Source organism: Anolis sagrei, chromosome 1 (genome assembly GCF_037176765.1).
Source record: "Anolis sagrei isolate rAnoSag1 chromosome 1, rAnoSag1.mat, whole genome shotgun sequence".
NCBI classification, from domain to species: domain Eukaryota; kingdom Metazoa; phylum Chordata; class Lepidosauria; order Squamata; family Dactyloidae; genus Anolis; species Anolis sagrei.
In genome coordinates, this window is record NC_090021.1 from 345,574 (window position 1) to 365,675 (window position 20,102).

A 20,102-nucleotide genomic window follows, 5' to 3' on the forward strand; every position below is an offset into this window, starting at 1 on the left:
GTTGCTGTGCTCGGACTCATCCGCGGCTTGGATTAAACTGCGGACCGGAGCGGAGGCCTGGGCTGGTTGGAGTGGATTGTGGGGCTGCCGAGGGACTACCGAGCCGGAGAGAGTTGCTGGGGCAGCTGGCTGTCGCTCCGAGCGCTGCGGTGCCAGCGAATTGCCGTTCTGCATTGTCCATCTCCACCCACGGCTCGATCTGGCCCTGACTTTCATCTGAGCCCTCGGCCTGTGTCCCCAGCGTGGCTCCGCTCCCCGCTCCCCGGATTCTGTGCCGATCCTTCCGCGCCAAGCTTGAACTCCTCTGCACTCGGAGGTGTGATTCCTCCGCGACTCCAACTGAGACAGGCCTCGTACTCCAACTTTCTCCGAGGCCTGGAGGCGTCCCGGCTGCTTCTCCCATGCCCCGATACCGCTGGGGCAAGCTCGACAGGGTGAGCCGGCGGTGACTCGGCGCCTCCCTGGGAGAGCCTGACCAACGCCGCGCGGTGACTCAGCGTTTTTTAAGCTCTCTTGCGGCGATCGTGATCTCTAGCCTGCAACGCTCTTAACCAGCAACACTAACCTCACGACTGCTAGGCTGTCTCCTGGGTGGTTGGAACTATATATATTGCTACATAGCTGCTGTTACATGCTTTGTGATCAACCGCCATTACTGTAACGCCACCCACCGCGTTACTGCCTCCATTTCCGGAATTATCCAGCTCATCAGCAGTTCCGGTGGCCATCTTAGCGATCCGTCACTCTGCTGCAAGGCCCCAGTCACCCGACCCTGACACTGATGGTGGGAGGGGGAGGAGGGAGACCAACTGGACTTTACATCTACCAATAGGACTGAGGACTATTCGATCAACTTGCACATTCATTGCGCTAGTAAATTGTTGTCTGAGCCAACGCTGATACCTGCCAACTGCCAGCACTTTATATGAGCCAACGCTATTAAGTCTTCCAATTACCAGCACTTTATTTGATCTATTGCTGCCAAATTTTACAACTGTTAGCACTTAGAGGGGTCAATTGCTGCTAAGGTATACAACGGTCAGCACTTCATCCAACAACTTGCACTTTAACCCTGTATAAGTAAGGTTATTAAGTGACCACCATAGCAGTCAGTCTCTGATAACGTGTTATTGTATGCACTTAACAGCTTTCTATGCACTTTAACAGCTTAGACTAAATCTTTAGCACTTTAAGACCTAGCAATTTAAAATCTACTACTACTTGAACCTAATATCCTACCTCAACCCTGTATCAACTCTGTTCCCCAATGTCAGCATTCCTCCCTTGGGGTCTGCTTATTGTGTTACTGGTGGACTGGGAGGACAATAGAGGGTGGAACGGGTGGGGGGATCCTGGAATTAACACACCAGGAATAGGAAAGAATTGGACTGAGACTGAGTGGCAAAAGTATATAATCTGGTACAAGTCATGGGTTGAAACTACGAATTCTAAGTGCAATATGGTAGAAGAAGGGTATTCCACTGGCCGGGGGGCCCCCATAGAGCCCGTGACGGGGAGGGGGAGATACGGGAAAGGGAGACCACCAATTCGGCTAATTCGACCTAGAAATAGTAAAAATTTTACAGCCCAAATTCGGCCTAGGGAAAGAAGGAAAAAAAACTTAATTACTTGTAATCGGTCTCCTGACTTGGTAAGTGGGTGTACCCAGGTTGGCAGTCCCTCTGGGTTGAAGATGGTGCTGCTGAACGCCAGATCTGTCAATGGCAAAACATCTTTCATCCAAGATCTAATCTTGGAGGAACGGGCAGATCTGGCGTGCATTACAGACACCTGGCTGGATGAAGCTGGAGGAGTTAATTTGACCCAGCTTTGTCCGCCAGGATTCTCTGTACAGCACCAGTCGAGACCTGGAGGGCGGGGAGGCGGAGTTGCGGTGGTCTATAAAAATTCTATCCCTCTGACCAGAGGCCCCATTCCACAGTCAACCAATTTCGAGTGTGTCCACCTGAGGGTGGGCGACCGGGACAGAATAGGGATTCTGTTAGCGTACCGCCCACCTCGCTGCACTACGGTCTCCCTACCTGAGCTAGCGGGGGTGGTCTCGAGCCTGGAGCCTCAGGTCTCAGCGGTGGCCAGGGGAGCATTTGCACAGCTTCGGCTCGTGCGCCAGCTGCGCCCGTACCTCGGGAAGTCGGACTTGGCCACGGTAGTCCACGCTCTGGTCACATCCCGCATAGATTACTGCAACACGCTCTACGCGGGGCTGCCCTTGAAGACTGCCCGGAAGCTCCAGATGGTCCAGCGCTCGGCAGCCAGGTTGCTAACAGGAGCAGCTCTCAGGGAGCATACCACTCCTCTGTTGAGCCAGCTCCACTGGCTGCCAATTCCCTACCGGGCACAATTCAAGGTGCTGGCATTAGCCTACAAAGCCCTAAACGGTTCCGGCCCCACCTACCTCTCCGAACGCATCTCCTCCTATGAACCGACACGGACATTAAGATCGTCCGGGGAGGCCCTGCTCTCGGTTCCGCCTGCGTCACAGGCACGGTTGGCGGGAACGAGAGACAGGGCCTTCTCGGTGGTGGCCCCTCGGTTATGGAATGCCCTACCAAGCGACATCAGACAGGCCCCTTCGTTGCTGGCATTTAGGAAGAAGCTCAAAACCTGGCTTTTTGAGCAAGCGTTTGGCTAATCAGCGCAATTGTACACAGAATGACGGTAAACTGAACATAGGAACGGTATAAGGATATGAGACTGGATCTTGGTTGCGATCGAGGCACTGTATGAATGGTTGTGTGTTTGTTATTGGGTATGCTGTGTTTTAATTGTTATTGTTGTGGTAATTAATATTGTGTAAACCGCATTGAGTCACCTATTATAGGTTGAGAAACACGGTATAGAAATAAAGCAAATAAATAAATAAATAAATAAATAAATTAGGAAGAACTTCCTGACTGTGAGAGCCGTTCAGCAGTGGAACTCTCTGCCCCGGAGGGAGTGTGTTGGTGGCTCCTTCTTTGTAAGCTTTTAAACAGGGGCTGGATGGCCATTTGTCAGGGGTGATTTGAATGCAATATTCCTGCTTCTTGGCAGAATGGGGTTGAACTGGATGGCCTAAAAGGTCTCTTCCAACTCTTTGATTCTATGATTCTATGATTCTATGAATAATATGTTTCTCTATACATTATTACATTGTGATATATTGTAAATCTTGTATGTAGTTGGTTTAACCTCCGTTTTGCCAGGTAAACTGAATTCCCATGTTGCGAAAGTATGCATATCTAAGTGTGTCACCAACACAAAAAGTTTGCAATGCTCCGTCTTGGAGTTTCTCTGGAGTCAAATACCATTGTTTCCTCCAAAGTGAATTCTATGATGTCTACGTAGATGTGAAATCTGAGTGTAGCTCTTTCCGCACTCCAGGCATACTTAGGGTTTCTCCCCGGTCCTTTGATGTAAATGTAGATTTGCACTCAAGGGAGAAGCTCTTGCCGTACTCCAGGCATGTATAGGGTTTCTCCCCAGGGTGAGTTCTTTGATGGGAACGTAAATGTGAGCTTTGGGTGAAGCTCTGTCCACACTCCAGGCATGCATAGGGCTTCTCCCCAGTGTGGATCCTTTGATGGATATGTAGACCTGAACTCTGAGTGAAGCTCTTCCCACACTCCAGGCATACAAAGGGTTTCTCCCCCGTGTGAGTCCTTTGATGGGAACGCAGACTTGCACTATGAGTGAAGTTCTTCCCACACTCCAGGCATGTATAGGGTTTCTCTCCAGTGTGAATCTTTTGATGCGAACGTAGAGCTGAACTCTGAGCGAAGCTCTTTCCACACTCCAGGCAGGAATAAGGTTTCTCCCCAGTGTGCGTCCTCTGGTGTGAACGTAGGCCTCCGCTCCAAGTGAAGCTCTGTCCACACTCCAGACATGTATAGGGTTTCTCCTCAGTGTGAGACCTTTGATGTGAGTGTAGACCTGAACTCTGAGTGAAGCTCTTCCCACACTCCAGGCATGTGAAGGGTTTCTCCCCAGTGTGAGTCCTCTGATGTGAAAGTAGATGTGAATTTTGAGTGAATCTCTGCCCACACTCGAAGCACATATAGGGTTTCTCCCCATTGTGAGTCCTTTCATGTGAACGTAGACCTGAACTCTCAGTGAAGCTCTGTCCACACTCCAGGCACATATAGGGCTTCTCACCAGTGTGAGTCCTTTGATGTGAGTGTAGAACTGAATTCTGAGAGAAACTCTTCCCACACTCCAGGCATGTAAAGGGTTTTTCCCCAGTGTGAGTCCTCTGATGTAAACGTAGCCCTGAACTCCAAGTGAAGCTCTGCCCACACTCCAGGCATGTGAAGGGTTTCTCCCCAGTGTGAATCCTTTGATGTGAGCGTAGACTTCCACTCTCGGTGAAGCTCACTCCACACTCCAGACACGTATACGGTTTCTCCCCAGTGTGAGTCCTTTGATGTGAACGCAGAGCTGAATTTTGAGTGAAGCTGTGTCCACACTCGAAGCATGTATACGGTTTCTCCCCAGTGTGAGTCCTCTGATGTAAACGTAGACCGGAATTCAAAGTGAAGCTCTGTCCACACTCCAGGCATGTGAAGGGTTTCTCCCCAGTGTGAATCCTTTCATGCGAACGTAGACTCCCACTCTCAGTGAAGCTAATTCCACACTCCAGGCACGTATACGGTTTCTCCCCAGTGTGAGTCCTTTGATGTGAACGTAGACCTGAACTCAAAGTGAAGCTCCGTCCGCACTCCAGGCACGTATACGGCTTCTCCCCAGTGTGACTCCTTCGATGCGAGCGTAGACCTCCACTCTGGGCAAAGCTCCGTCCACACTCCAGGCACGTATAAGGTTTCTCTCCTGTGTGAGTCCTTTGATGTGAACGTAGACCTGAACTCTGAGTGAAGCTCTTCCCACATTCCAGGCACGGATAGGGTTTCTCCCCAGTGGGAGTCCCCTGATGTCCATGTAGATATGAACTATGGTTGAAGGTCTCTCCACACTCCAGCCACTCATGGGGTTTCTCCCCAGTGTGAATCCTCATTTCCCTGGTCAAGAAAGAAGCAGAAGATCAATCAGGACAGCCAGAAACCTCCAAAGTTTACCTCCAAAGTTTACCTCCAAAGTTTCCCCCTTTCCCTTTAGGAGTCATGTTGAAAATGGAAATACCAAGGAATGCAGGGTCTCAAGTGCATACACAGATCCCCGCAAAGGCAACCAGTGAGTCTTTAAAAAGAAGGGAATGAATCTAGAAAGAAGACAAGAAGGGAAGGAGGAAGAAAAGAATGAATTATAGTTGGAAGAAAGGGAAATAATTCCAATATTGGAACATCACATTGATTTCCTTGGGTCTGCACCAAGCGTAAACAGATGACTCTCATGGAACAGAGGATCCAACCACTCGAGGACCCTATTAAGACCCTTAAGGACATTCAGGAACCTGAGCTTTTCTTGGACACCACACAGCACACTGTTCTAGACACGTCGCCCACATCACACCAACACCAACATTATGGGGAGGCTGATGAGGAGATCACTTCAGATGTGGACAACCCTCAGGCTTGGAGGAATGCCACCCTTAGAAAGAGACATAGGACCAGGAAGCCTCCTCAGAATACGTCTGCTCATTTGCAGTTACACAAGAGATTCCAAATTCTTGCTCAACGATCTCCTGACCAGGAAACGCAACATCTTGGGGAAGACCACCATGACTTGGATACTGCTCAGTGGATCATCCTTGATCAGTGCGTGGGGGGGACGCCCTGACTGGGACAATAGTTCACAACATTCACACTTGCCAATACAGAAGAAGGAGAAGAATGAGAAGGAGGAGGAGGAGGAGGAGGAGAAGGAGGAGGAGGAGAAAGAGGAGGAGGAGAAGGAAGAGGATGAGGTGGAGGAGAAGGAGAAGGAGGAAGAGGAGGAGGAGGAGGAGGAGGAGGAGGAGGAGGAGGAGGAGGAGAAGGAGGAAGAGGAGGAGGAGTAAGAGGAGAAGGAGGAGGAGAAGGAGGAGTATGAGGTGGAGGAAGAGGAGGAGGAGAAGGAGGAGGAGAAGAAGAATGAGAAGAATGAGAAGGAGGAGGAGGAGAAGGAGAAGAAGAATGAGAAGGAGGAGGAGGAGAAGGAGGAGGAGAAGAAGAATGAGGAGGAGGAGGAGAAGGAGGAAGAGGAGGAGGAGTAAGAGGAGAAGGAGGAGGAGAAGGAGGAGTATGAGGTGGAGGAAGAGGAGGCGGAGAAGGAGGAGGAGAAGAAGAATGAGAAGAATGAGAAGGAGGAGAAGGAGGAGGAGAAGAAGAAGAATGAGAAGGAGGAGAAGGAGGAGGAGGAGAAGAAGGAGGAGGAGGAGGAGAAGAAGAATGAGAAGGAGGAGGAGGAGGAGGAGGAGGAGGAGAAGGAGGAGGAGAAGAAGAATGAGAAGGAGGAGAAGGAGGAGGAGAAGGAGGAGAAGGAGGAGGAGAAGAAGAATGAGAAGGAGGAGAAGGAGAAGGAGAAGAAGACAAAACTAAAAAGGAAGAGAATGAACAAACTGCTTTAGAGCTGAGACTGCTCCAAGATGCAGAGTGCTCCAACTAAACCAACAAGCAAATAAATAAATAAGCGAAGACTGGACAATGAGCACTGTTTTTGAGGTTTTTTCCTGACTTTTTGGAATTTTTAAATGATTAAAACCCACTTGTCTAATAAAGACACTGTATGAGAAATGTTACTGAATCATCAACAGCATGATCAACTGCCAAAAGTGGCAAGCCCAAACCCAGCACCTCACTGGAACACCTCAGCAAGCGAGAGTCCAAAAGTGGCAGGCTCAAACCCAGAACTGATACCAGATGAGAGACTCCCCCCTGGGCACTCAGAAGACTGGGCGACTTGGAAGGCGCTGAACAGACTGCGCTCGGGCACCACGAGATGCAGAGCCAGCCTTAGGAAATGGGACACAAAGTGGAATCCTCGGCATGCGAGTGCGGAGAAGAACAAACCACTGACCACCTGCTGCAATGCAGCCTGAGCCCAGCCACATGCACGATAGAGGACCTTCTTGCGGCAACACCAGAGGCACTCCACGGGGACAGAGACTGGTCAAAGGACATTTAACCAACTACCAAATTTGCAAAATCTGTGTGTTTTTTTCCTTTTTCTTTTTAATCTGTGTGTTTGTTTTGCTCTGTTAGAATTGTAATACAATGGTTGCTGATGACACGATAAATAAATAAATCAACAGCATGAAAATATAACATTGTATGCAACAAAAATATACACTATATGCCTATAGTAACAAATAGAGAAGTAAACTGAAAATCCACTCGCCTCAACCATGTCAGACCCTGCCTCTCATCTACATTAAGATCTCCCAAACGGAAAACAAACTGTTCTAGTTCGTTACCTTTAATTTCATATATGGGTACTATTATGTTTCTATCTGTCTGTCTATATAATATACTATATTATATTATATTATATTATATATTATTATATTATATTATACATAGTATATTATATATTATTATATTATAATTATATTATTATATTATATTATTGTATATTATATTATTATAATATATTGTATTATGTATTATATATTATTATATTATATTACGAAAATAATTATGAAATAATTACGAAAATTGGAAAAATTGTTTCGATTCTTAAATACTCCTCACACTATTCCTGCATGGCTCGATATTGGATCGTAAGCTAATTTAAATACGAATTAATAACGAATTACAAAATTAATGAACTGGATCGCCCAAGCCTACTAATTACCTTTCAAGAAGAGTTTGCTCCAGGCACAGTCAGCCCATTTTATGCTAACCAAGGTGGTCAGTTGAAACATTCCCCCCTAGCTCCAGCAGACAAGAGTCCTTTGCCCCACCCTGGTCATTATTCCCCAGGGGACATTGCCCAGATGATTTTTGATGTTTTTTATCATCCTTGTGGGAGGCTTCTCTCATGTCCCCTTCGCATGAGGAGCTGGAGCTGACAGAGGGAGCTCATCCGCCTCTCCCGTCGGTCTTCAGTCCTGCCGGCACAGGGGGGTTGAACCCACTGCGCCACCATCGGGGGCTCCAACCTCTGAGGATGCTTGCCATAGATGCGGGCGAAACATCAGGAGAGAATGCCTCTAGAACATGGCCATATAGCCTGGAAAAACCCACAAGAACTTAGTGATTCCAGCCAGGAAAGCCTTTGACAACCAAGCACAGCTTAACACCCCTCAACAAAAGATTCCCCCCAGGCACTTCCAAGCTATCAAATGCTAATGAAGGTGGTCAGTTGAAACATTCCCACCTAGCTCCAGCAGACAAGAGTCCTTTGTCCCACCCTGGTCATTATTCCACAGATATATAAACCCACTTTCCTAGTTCCAACAGACCTCACTCCCTCTGAGGATGCTTGCCACAGATGCAGGCGAAACGTCAGGAGAGAATGCCTCTAGACCATGGCCATACAGCATGAAATAACCCACAAGAACTTAGTGATTCCAGCCAGGAAAGCCTTTGACAACCAAGCACAGCTTAACACCTCTCAACAAAAGATTCCCCCAGGCTCAGCCAGGCCCTCAAATGCTAATGAAGGTGGTCAGCTGAAACATTCGCACCTAACTCCAGCAGAGAAGAGCTCTTTGCCCCACCCCAACCATTCCACAGATATATAAACCCATTTTCCTACTTCCAAACAGACCTCACGACCTCTGAGGATGCTTGCCATAGATGCAGGCGAAACATCAGGAGAAAATGCCTCTAGAACATGGCCATATAGCCCGAAAAAACCCACAACAACCCAGTGTTTCCAGCCATGAAGGCCTTTGACAACCAAGCACGGCTTAACACCCCTCAACAAAAGATTCCCCCAGGCTCAGCCAGGCCTTCACATGCTAATGAAGGTGGTCAGTTGAAACATTCACACCTGGCTCCAACAGAAAAGAGTCCTTTGCCCCACCCTGGTCATCATTCCACAGATATATAAACCCATTGTCCTAGTTCCAACAGACCTCACTACCTCTGAGGATGCTTGCCATAGATGCAGGCGAAACGTCAGGAGAGAATGCCTCTAGACCATGGCCATAGAGCCCGGAAACACCCACAGGAACCCAATGGGAGAGATACTCAGTGGCCGAAGGCGGCCGGAGGGGCCACTCCCCCCTCCACCCCCCGGCCACTGGACTCACCGGCGCCTCCTCCGCCTTCTCTCTTCCTCTGAAAATGGCGCCGGCGGCGAAGGGAGCGTGGCCCGAGTGACGTCACTACGCCGCCCCTTCCGAGGAGAGTGACGCAAAAGGGGCGGGGCCACTGCAGTGCAGCAGCACTCCCGATTGGCCGCCCGGGAAGCTGATTGGCAGGCGCCCTCAGGGGGGAAGGCGCCTCCCTCCCTCCCTCCCTCCCGCGGGGCTCATTTGCATGTTTAAAGGGGAAGCGGGGTTTCCCAGCACCATTGCATGCAGGCAGGGCTTGCCAAAGGGAATTCTTCTTTGGGGGGATTGACCTATTATTTTAATAGGCTTTATTGTCATCATAATCATAGAATCATAGAATCCTAGAGTGGGAAGAGACCTCATGGGCCATCCAGTCCACCCCCATTCTGCCAAGAAGCAGGAATATTGCATTCAAATCACCCCTGACAGATGGCCATCCAGCCTCTGCTTAAAAGCCTCCAAAGAAGGAGCCTCCCCCACACTCCCTCCGGGGCAGAGAGTTCCACTGCTGAACGGCTCTCCTTACAGTCAGGAAGTTCTTCCTCATGTTCAGATTAGGAAGAACTTCCTGACTGTGAGGAGAGCTGTTCAGCAGTGGAACTCTCTGCCCCATAATAATAATATTTATTTATTTATTTATTTCCGTCACTTTTACCCTGCCCTTCTCACCCCCGAGGGGGGACTCAGGGCGGCTTACAGAGGAAGGCACAATTCGATGCCTTTGTCACATATACATACATATACAAAAGCAATTAAAACAGTTACAAATTAAAAATTAAATCATCAATACAAAACAGTGCAATAAACACAGTAGTAGGCTAGTCCTGAGCTCAGCCTTCGGAGTTCCGTAAATCCATTCCGTCTCGACAAATTCCAGCTCGTCATCAAATCTTTCTTTAGCTGCCAGAATGTCCAAATGCCTGGTCCCATATCCAGGTTTTCAACTTTTTCCTAAATGAAAGAAGGGACGTTGCCGATCTAATCTCCCCGGGGAGTGAATTCCACAGGCGGGGGGCCACCACCGAGAAGGCCCTGCCCCTCGTCCCCGCCAATCTCACTTGTGATAGAGGCGGGGTCGAGAGCAGGGCCTCTCCAGAATCATAGCATCCTAGAATCCTAGAGTGGGAGGAGACCTCCTGGGCCATCCTCCAGTCCAACCCCATTCTGCCAAGAAGCAGATCCAAAGGAGAAGCAGGCCCCTCTGAGCCCCCCTCCTGCCCTGCTCACTCTATAGGGAGTGTGACTCTGTTGGTCCTCTTGGACATCTCAGCGGCTTTCAATACCATCGATCATGGTATCCTTCTGGGTCGTCTCTCTGGGATGGGCCTCGGGGGCGCGGTCCTGTCGTGGCTCCGGTCCTTCCTGGAGGGTCGAACTCAGATGGTGAAGCTGGGAGACGCCTGCTCGGATCCCTAGCCTTTGACCTGTGGGGTCCCGCAAGGCTCTATTCTGTCTCCCATGCTCTTTAACATCTACATGAAACCGCTGGGAGAGGTCATCCGGAGTTTTGGAGTTGGGTGCCACCTCTACGCAGATGACACACAACTCTACGACTCTTTCCCACCTAACTCCAAGGAAGCCCCTCGAGTGTTGGATGAGTGCCTGGCCGCTGTGTCGATCTGGATGAGGATGAACAAGCTGAAGATCAATCCCAACAAGACAGAGGTCCTCCTGGTCGATCGCAAACCGGATCGGGGTATAGAGTGGCAACCTGTGCTGGACGGGGTCACACTCCCCCTGAAGCCACAGGTCCACAGTTTGGGAGTCCTCCTGGATTCATCGCTTACGCTTGAGGCTCAGGCGTCGGCGGTGTCTGGGAGGGCTTTCGCACAACTGAGACTCGTGCGCCAACTGCGCCCATACCTTGCAAAGGTTGATCTGGCCGGGGTGGTCCATGCCTTGGTCATCTCTAGATTGGACTACTGTAATACATTCTGCGTGGGGCTGCCCTTGAAGACGGCTCGGAAGTTCCAACTGGTTCAACGAGCAGCAGCCAGGATGTTAACTGGTGCTCCTTACAGAGAGAGGACAACCCTCCTGTTTAAGGAGCTCCACTGGCTGCCATTTATCTTCCAGTCCCAATTCAAGGTGCAGGTACTCACTTACAAAGCCCAGAACGGTTTGGGACCTGCCTACCTGCATGACCACATCTCCATTTATGAACCCACATGTTCTTTTTGCTCATCCGGAGAGGCCCTGCTCGTGATTCCACCTGCGTCGCAGGCGTGTTTGGTGGGGACGCAAGACAGGGCCTTTTCTGTGGTAGCCCCCCAACTTTCGAACACCCTCCCCAAAGACATCAGACAGGCCCCTACATTGGCAGTCTTTAGGAAGAAATTGAAGACCTGACTGTTCCAATGTGCCTTTCCAGAACAGGAAAACTCCAGCAATATGTCCCAGAAGCACTTTATCAGAGTTTAAGATTGCCTGCGCACTGCACTTACCCTAAAATCCGACATATATTTATTTATTTATTATTTATTTATTTGCTTTATTTCTATACCGCATTTTTCAGCCTAATTAGGCGACTCAATGCGGTTTACATAATACAGATTATCACAACAATATCCTCAACAATATCCTCATACACAACAACAAAATCAACAATCATTATCAAATCATAACGCTTCGATAACAAATCAGAATCCATTCTCATAATCCTTGTACCATTTCCTATGTTCAATTTTACCGTCTTCCTGTGTTCAGTTGCACTGTTTAGTCAAACACTTGTTCGTAGAGCCAAGTCTTAACCTTCCTCCGGAACACCAACAGCGAAGGGGCCTGTCTGATCTCTACAGGTAAAGCGTTCCATAGCCGAGGGGCCACCACCGAGAAGGCCCTGTCTCTCGTCCCCGCCAACCGTGCCTGTGACGCAGGCGGGACCGAGAGCAGGGCCTCCCCGGACGATCTTAATGTCCTAGTCCACCTGTCACACCCAGCACTTTTAACCTGTACCCATCATTGGCCCGGCCCTGGTTTTATCGTGTTCCGGTGTACTGTTTTCGTTGTTCTGATATTGCTTTAATTGTTTTTCATTTGCTTTAAGTTGTGTATTTGTTATGCTATTGTTTTATTGAGGCCTTGGCCTTTGTAAGCCGCATCGAGTCCTTCAGGAGATGCTAGCAGGGTACAAATAAAGTTATAATAATAATAATAATAACAATAATAATAATAATATCCACTCTGAACTGGGTTCTATGACCGCATGGACTCGGATGATCCAGTTCAAGGCAGATGTTGTGGCTGCTCCGACTTGATATTCTGGGTTCGATGGCTGTGTAGGTTTCTCGGAGCCTGGCAGGCTTGGCTGGAGAAACTTCCCCGAAGTTTGTGGGATTAACAGAACTCAAAAACCACTGGATGAATTGTGTCCACCAAATGTGGACACAAAACACTTCTCAGGCCAGTAACTGACCAACACTCCTAAAAACACCCATGAAAGGGACTAAAAAAGCCAAAAGACCAACAAAAAAAAAGCATTACAATGCATACACAAAACTACATATAAATACAAAATCACACATACACACATATACACAAAGATATTATTTGTTTGTTTGTTTATTGCAGCGTCCTGGGGAGTCCGAAAATGAGTTCCTTTGAACTGTGGGTACGGAGACCCGTTGGGCCCCTGTATCCGCGGGTCAAGCGATCAATTCCAAACCAGTGCCATCTTCTCCCTAGAGTAATTTTAAGACTTACCGCTATCTCACTTTTTGTGGAATGGACTCCTGCGCTCCGGAAAAACCATTTGGGACCCGGCAACCTTTGTGACCGTATGTCCCGCCATGAACCATCTCGGGCCCTCCAAGCTTCCGGGGAGGCCCTTCTCTCGCCCCTGCCAGTCTCTCAAGCTCGCCTAGTGAGTACAAGGGAGAGAGCCTTTTCAGTTGTGGAACTCACTGCCTGGAGAAATTAGGAAATCCCCTTCCCTAGAAATCTTCAAAAAGAACCTTAAAACCTGGCTCTTCCACTGCGCCTTTGATGAGTAGGTATGATTGCTCTGCCTCAAAATTCTGTCATTGGAGTCTACGTCCCCTCTTCTCATGGGAAAGCTTGCTTCCACAACTCCCGCTAAGATGAGCCCTCCTCCGTCAATTACCTCTTTTAACTTGCCCGAGTTTTGTATTACTTTTCATCAGTTTGTCTTTTAATCATTACATTAGCCTGCCCACTATTACTGTGCCTGTGCATATTGTAATTTTTACATTGTTATGTATTCATATGTTTTTATGTAGCTATGATGTTATTGTTTGTTGTTTGCGTTTTTGGTTTGTGTTCTTGGTTTTTCTTTATTGTAATTGTCATTTGGGCTTGGCCTCATGTAAGCTGCTCTGAGTCCCCTTTGGGGAGAGGGAGGCGGGGTAATAAATAAAGATTATTATTATTATTATTATTATTATTATTATTATTATTATTATATTTTTGTCTCAAAACCTCATGTGGAGACCAGCAAGCCTCAACCCCTCATGGATGAGGGATTGGAGGACATCCAACCCCAAATTGGGAAAGAAGTCGTCCAGGAATACCTGGCCGCTCTTAATGAGTCCAAGTCCCCTTTCAGGGCCAGATCAACTACACCCAAGAAGAGTACTGAAGGAACTAGCGGAAGTCATTTCGGAACCAATGGCAACCATCTTTGAGAGTTCTTGGAGAACGGGAGAAGTTCCAGCAGATTGGAGGAGGGCCAATGTGGTCCCAATCTTCAAGAAGGGAAAAAAGGACGACCCAAACAACTACCGTCCGATCAGCCTCACGTCGATACCGGGCAAGATTCTGGAAAAGATTGTTAAGGAAGTGGTCTGCAAACACTTAGAAACAAATGCAGTCATCGCTAATAGTCAACATGGATTTATCAAAACCAAGTCATGCCAGACTCATCTGATCTCCTTCTTCGATAGAGCTACAAGCTGGGTAGATGCACACGGGGAATGAGGCCGTGGGTGGAGCGTACCTGGATTTCAGGAAGGCCTTCTTTGACAAGGTCCCCCATGACCTTCTGGCAAGGAAACTAGTCCAATGTGGGCAAGGCAAAACTACGGTGAGGTGGATCTGTAACTGGTTAAGTGGACGAACACAGAGAGTGCTCACTAATGCTTCCTCTTCATCTTGGAAAGAAGTGACAAGTGGAGTGCCACAAGCAGGGTTCCGTCCTGGGCCCGGTCCTGTTCAGGATCTTTATTAATGACTTAGATGAAGGGCTAGAAGGCATGATCATCAAGTTTGCAGACGACACCAAATTGGGAGGGATAGCCAATAGTCCAGAGGACAGGAGCAGAATTCAAAACGATCTTGACAGATTAGAGAGATGAATGGCCAAAACTAACACAATGAAGTTCAACAGGGACAAATGCAAGATACTCCACTTTGGCAGAAAAAATGAAATGCAAAGAGACAGAATGGGGGACAATGCCTGGCTCGAGAGCAGTACGTGTGAAAAAGATCTTGGAGTCCTTGTGGGGAGGAAGGAGAACATGAGCCAGGAATGTGATGTAGTGGCAAAAAAAGCCAATGGGATTTTGGCCTGCATCAATAGGAGCATAGTGTCTAGATCAGGGGTCCTCAAACTTTTTGAACCGGGGGCCAATTCACTGTCCCTCAGACTGTTGGAGGGCCGGACTATAGTTTACACGGGAATATTGTGAAACATTTGTTTTATATATTGTGAAACATTTATTTCTAATTACAAATAAATGAAAATTTGGCTTCAAGCATGTCGTAGCATGGGTAACAGGTTTACTATAACAGCAGGAACCCATGAATATGTTTGCTGATCAGCCAATTGTCCAAACTTTTTGGCCAATAGTTTGTGGCAGCCACACAGTTTCTGGATGAGAACTACTACTTTCAAAGTAAGGGCCGCACAATTAAACAGAAAATAACACTTTCAAACCAGGAACAGATTTCTGTTCTACAATTTAATATTACGTTTATTTATACACCACTTTTTGTCTCCACAAGGAGACTGTGGGCTCTTCCAGACGCCCTATATCTCAGGATCTGATCCCAGGTTTTCTGGGATTATATGAGTCTGCACTGCCAAATAATCTGGGATAAACAGAAAACCTAGGATCAGATCCTGGGATATAGGGCCTGTCTGAAAGGGCCCTTCCAAACAGCCATATAACCCAGAATATCAAGCAGATAATCCATAATATCTGCTTTGAACTGCATTATCAGAGTCCATGTAAGCCAGTTAAGTGTGGATTTTATACAGCTGTGTGGAAGGGGCCAAAACAGCTTACATTTCAATACAATTTTAAATCTACAAATATATGAAACATTACAATAGAATTAAACATTATTACTATTCTTTAAAGCAGGCATGGGCCAGTTTGGCCCTCCTTGTGTTTTGGACTTCAACTCCCACAATTCCTAACAGCCAGTAGTGGGAGCTGAAGTCCAAAACACAAGGAGGGCCCAAGCCGGCCCATGCCTGCTTTAAACATTCAATGGAAAGCTATCAAATCACATTCACAGCTGAATAGGGAAAAGAGACCCTGACATTTGGGAATTGCAGTTCTGAGGATTTAGAGTTCACCAGCCATCAAAGAGCATTCTGAGCTCCTCCAAAATGGATCTGAACCAAACTTGGCATACAGAACTCCCATGAACAACAGAACATACTGGAGGGGGGGGGGAGAGACATTATTATTATTATTATTATTATTATTATTATTATTAAACTCAGTTGGAAGGGACCCCCAAAGGTCATTTAGTCCAGCCCCTTCTTTCTGCCAGGCAGGAAGATAGCATTAGTATATTATTATTATTATTATTATTATTATTATTATTATTATTATTATTATTATTAGACTCATACAATTGGAAGGGACCCCCAAAGGTCATCTAGTCCAGCCCCTTCCTTCTGCCAGGCAGGAAGATAGAATTACTGCAAGAGCAATAACAACAACAGTCTCCTGAAGTAAACTGAAGGGCATTGGACTTGAGTTTTGGAGTTGTGGTTTACCTACATCCAGAGAGCACTGTGAACTCAAACAATGATGGGTCTTTACCAAATTTGGCACAAAATCCTGATATGCTGCAAATGGAATACTGGCCTTGGTGTGGCCCCTTGGCCCTCCTGCTGCTGCTGCTGCGGAGGGCGAGGATGAGGAGGCGGAGCTGAATCTGAATGGAGGGAGGGAGCGGCCAAGTGCCGAAGGAAAGAAGGAAGGAATGGAAAAGCCAGGAAAGGGGAAAGGAGGGAAGGGATTAAGGCAGAAAGAAGGAAGGGGAGAAGGATATAAGGAAGGAAGGAAAGGGGAAAGAAAGGCAAAAGGAGGGAAGGAAGGATGAAAGGCAGGCAGGCAGGCAAGCAGATCGGGGCCTTCCTGCCCCCACCCCCCAGCCCTCAGATGCTCCATCTCCGTCTCCCGTCCGGGGGCAATAGGAGCAGCAAGAGGAGAGTGGCTGGCTAGGAGCGTGGAGAAAAGAGACAGATGTACCTCCCGCTGCCTGCCAACCTTGCAGCCCCAGCCATGGTGCACCACGCCTCATACACCCTGGAGCTCTACAGGTGGAGATGGAGCATCCAGGGGCTGGAGGGGGGGGGGCAGGAAGGCCCTGACCTGCTTGCCTGCCTTCTCGCTCCCTCCATTCAGACCCGGCACTCACACCGCCCGCGCCTCCGCCTCCCTCTTCCTTCCCAGCTCCCGAGCGGGAGAGGAGCAGCAGCCAGGCTGCTATTGCTTCAGCTGCCCCTGCCAGGGGCCGGATAAATGCCCCCGGCGGGCCGGATCCGGCCCCCGGGCCGTACTTTGGGGACCACTGGTCTAGATCTAAGGAAGTAATGCTACCCTTCTATTCTGCTTTGGTTAGACCACACCTGGAATATTGTGTCCAATTCTGGGCCCCACAATTCAAGAGAGATATTGACAAACTGGAATGTGTCCAGAGGAGGGCGACTAAAATGATCAAGGGTCTGGAGAACAAGCCCTATGAGGAGCGGCTTAAGGAGCTGGGCATGTTTAGCCTGAAGAAGAGAAGGCTGAGAGGAGATATGATGAGGGCCGTGTATAAATATGTGAGAGGAAGCCACAGGGAGGAGGGAGGGAGCTTCCTTTCTGCTTCCCTGGAGTCTAGGACGCAATGGAACAATGGCTTCAAACTACAAGAGAGGAGGTTCCGTCTGAACATGAGGAAGAAGGAGAACTACAAGGCCCAGCCGCCGCCCTCCTCTCAAACGGTTCCTGTCAGGGAAGGAGAATCCTAGAACCCTAAAAGAGTGGGAAGAGACCAACTCCTGGGCCATCCTCCAGTCCACCCCCATTCTGACAAGAAGCAGGAAATTTGCATTCAAAGCACCCCTGACAGATGGCCATCCAGCCTCTGCTTCAAAGCCTCCAAAGAAGGAGCCTCCACCACACTCCCTCCGGGGCAGAGAGTTCCACTGCTGAACAGAGAATCCTAGAATCCTAGAGTTGGAAGAGCCCTCCTGGGCCATCCTACAGTCCAACCCCATTCTGCCAAGAAGCAGGAATATTGCATTCAAAGCACCCCTGACAGATGGCCATCCAGCCTCTGCTTAAAAGCCTCTGCTTAAAAGCCTCTGCTTAAAAGCCTTATAGAATCAAAGAGTTGGGAGAGACCTCGTGTGCCATCATCCAGTCCAACCCCATTCTGCCAAGAAGCAGGAATATTGCATTCAAAGCACCCCTGACAGATGGCCATCCAGCCTCTGCTTAAAAGCCTCTGCTTAAAAGCCTCTGCTTAAAAGCCTTATAGAATCAAAGAGTTGGGAGAGACCTCGTGTGCCATCATCCAGTCCAACCCCATTCTGCCAAGAAGCAGGAATATTGCATTCAAAGCACCCCTGACAGATGGCCATCCAGCCTCTGCTTAAAAGCCTCTGCTTAAAAGCCTCTGCTTAAAAGCCTTATAGAATCAAAGAGTTGGGAGAGACCTCGTGTGCCATCATCCAGTCCAACCCCATTCTGCCAAGAAGCAGGAATATTGCATTCAAAGCACCCCTGACAGATGGCCATCCAGCCTCTGCTTAAAAGCCTCTGCTTAAAAGCCTCTGCTTAAAAGCCTTATAGAATCAAAGAGTTGGGAGAGACCTCGTGTGCCATCATCCAGTCCAACCCCATTCTGCCAAGAAGCAGGAATATTGCATTCAAAGCACCCCTGACAGATGGCCATCCAGCCTCTGCTTAAAAGCCTCTGCTTAAAAGCCTCTGCTTAAAAGCCTTATAGAATCCTAGAGTTGGGAGAGACCTCGTGTGCCATCATCCAGTCCAACCCCATTCTGCCAAGAAGCAGGAATATTGCATTCAAAGCACCCCTGACAGATGGCCATCCAGCCTCTGCTTAAAAGCCTCTGCTTAAAAGCCTCTGCTTAAAAGCCTTATAGAATCAAAGAGTTGGGAGAGACCTCGTGTGCCATCATCCAGTCCAACCCCATTCTGCCAAGAAGCAGGAATATTGCATTCAAAGCACCCCTGACAGATGGCCATCCAGCCTCTGCTTAAAAGCCTCTGCTTAAAAGCCTCTGCTTAAAAGCCTTATAGAATCAAAGAGTTGGGAGAGACCTCGTGTGCCATCATCCAGTCCAACCCCATTCTGCCAAGAAGCAGGAATATTGCATTCAAAGCACCCCTGACAGATGGCCATCCAGCCTCTGCTTAAAAGCCTCTGCTTAAAAGCCTCTGCTTAAAAGCCTTATAGAATCAAAGAGTTGGGAGAGACCTCGTGTGCCATCATCCAGTCCAACCCCATTCTGCCAAGAAGCAGGAATATTGCATTCAAAGCACCCCTGACAGATGGCCATCCAGCCTCTGCTTAAAAGCCTCTGCTTAAAAGCCTCTGCTTAAAAGCCTTATAGAATCAAAGAGTTGGGAGAGACCTCGTGTTCCATCATCCAGTCCAACCCCATTCTGCCAAGAAGCAGGAATATTGCATTCAAAGCACCCCTGACAGATGGCTTCTTGGCAGAATGGAGTTGGACTGGATGTCCCACGAGGTCTCTTCCAACTCTATGACTCTGTGATTCTACGATTCGCAGTGGGTTAAAGCCTTGTGCTGGCAGGACTGAAGACCGACAGGTCGCAGGTTCGAATCCCGGGATGAGCTCCCTCTATCGGCTCCAGCTCCTCATGCGAAGGGGACATGAGAGAAGCCTCCCACAAGGATGACAAAACATCAGAAATCATCCGGGCAATGTCCCCTGGGCAACGTCCTTGCAGACGGCCAATTCTCTCACAACAGGAGCGGTTGCTCCTGACACGACAAAAAAAACAACAACAAAAAGAACCCCACTCTAATGTATTTATTTAATTTAAATGATTTACAATCTAATTTATTTGATTGGACCGTTTTCTGGTACTAAACAGGAAGCAGACCCTCACTCCAGATAGCTCCAAAGCAGAGGCCACAATCCCTCACGAAGGGCTGACCTGAACCTGTCAATCACTGCTGGCTGAAGAACGTAGCTTCGCCTTCCAAACAAAACAAACACTCAGAGCAACTAGTCTTAAACGACAGGAGTCGAGCGCACGCTCAGATTTCTAGTGCACTCTAAGGCAAGGCTCACCTGAAGCAAAGGGAGCCAAGATGGCTTCTTGCTTCCTCAGCCTCTGTGGTCACCCAACTCTCCACCCAACTTCCAGTGGGCAGTGTCCGGTTGCTGTTGTGAGGAAGCAGCTGTGCTCCAGCCCGGCCTCATGGCAGCCGTTGTCGAATTTGGGATGCTCAGGAAGCAGAATACAAGACCCATAGTGGGATGGGAGGCGGCCCAGGAATGTGGGTGTCCCTCCGCATTTAGCACATCCTGGGAATTCGGGGAAACCCGGGATCCAGAGCGAATGGCCCTCTTGAATAGAGGAAAGAACTCCTCCTTTCCGCCTGCTTCCTGCCTCCCGTTCCGTTATCCACGTTTGTGTCCAACACAAGGATCTCAATGTGAGGCTCCAACATTGGAACGATTTCCCTTTCTTCCTGCTTC

General features: G+C 48.5%; 1 protein-coding gene across 1 annotated transcript; it reads right to left on the reverse strand.

Moving 5' to 3' along the window:
* Positions 1–3,128: 3,128 nt before the first annotated feature.
* Positions 3,129–9,184, reverse strand: LOC132761737 (zinc finger protein 420-like). Its single transcript, XM_067469340.1, has 2 exons — positions 9,134–9,184; positions 3,129–5,015 (listed from the first exon to the last, which is right to left on the reverse strand). The coding sequence occupies exon 2, from the start codon at positions 5,009–5,011 to the stop codon at positions 3,341–3,343; it is 1,671 nt and encodes a 556-aa protein (XP_067325441.1). The 5' UTR covers positions 5,012–5,015; positions 9,134–9,184; the 3' UTR covers positions 3,129–3,340.
* Between the last annotated feature and the right edge of the window lie 10,918 nt (positions 9,185–20,102).

Coding starts and splice junctions, on each gene's coding strand:
- LOC132761737 (XM_067469340.1), bottom strand. CDS start 5,011: ATGAGGATTCACACTGGGGAGAAACCCCATGAGTGGCTGGAGTGTGGA.